General features: G+C 50.6%; 1 protein-coding gene across 1 annotated transcript; it reads left to right on the top strand.

Annotated features, from left to right (window-relative positions):
• On the top strand, nt 1-587 carry LOC104417641 (pathogenesis-related protein PR-4). Its single transcript, XM_010028883.3, is given in 2 exon segments — nt 1-261; nt 423-587. Coding segments are annotated over 2 exon segments (426 nt in total).

The following is a 587-nucleotide window of genomic DNA, read 5'->3' as shown; positions in this document are numbered from 1 at the left end:
ATGGGGAGGCTTTTTAGCTTGTTCATGGGAGCTCTGGTTTCTGTTGTGGCCAGTGCTATTGTTCACAGCGCTTCCCATGTCTGGGCAACATACAATTACTACAACCCCGAGCAGATCGGGTGGGACTTGAACGCGGCCAGCGCTTACTGCGCGACCTGGGACGCGAACAAGCGCCTTGCATGGTGCAAGAAGTACGGTTGAACCGCCTTGTCTGGCCTGGCCGGGCCTTGCGGGCAGGCCTCTTGCGGCCAGTGCTTAAGGGTAAGACTAAGTATCCTTAAAAATGCACAAGGATGATGAAATCATATGCACATTTATAAGTTTGGTCCGAGTGTATGATCCATATACATATAGTCTTAATATTCGAGAAAATCCTATTTAACGGACTTCTTATGTAAAGATTTATTCGTTGGCATGCACAGGTAACCAACACGGGGACCGGAGCTCAGGCGACGGTGAGGATCATCGACCAGTGCAGCAACGGAGGGTTGGATTTGGATGCCGGCGTGTTTCAAAGGTTGGACACCGACGGAAGTGGCAACGCTCAAGGCCATCTCATCGTGAACTATCAGTTCGTCGCTTGCTAA

Source organism: Eucalyptus grandis, chromosome 8 (genome assembly GCF_016545825.1).
Source record: "Eucalyptus grandis isolate ANBG69807.140 chromosome 8, ASM1654582v1, whole genome shotgun sequence".
Lineage (NCBI taxonomy): Eukaryota > Viridiplantae > Streptophyta > Magnoliopsida > Myrtales > Myrtaceae > Eucalyptus > Eucalyptus grandis.
This window is presented reverse-complemented; position numbering and strand designations above follow the sequence as displayed.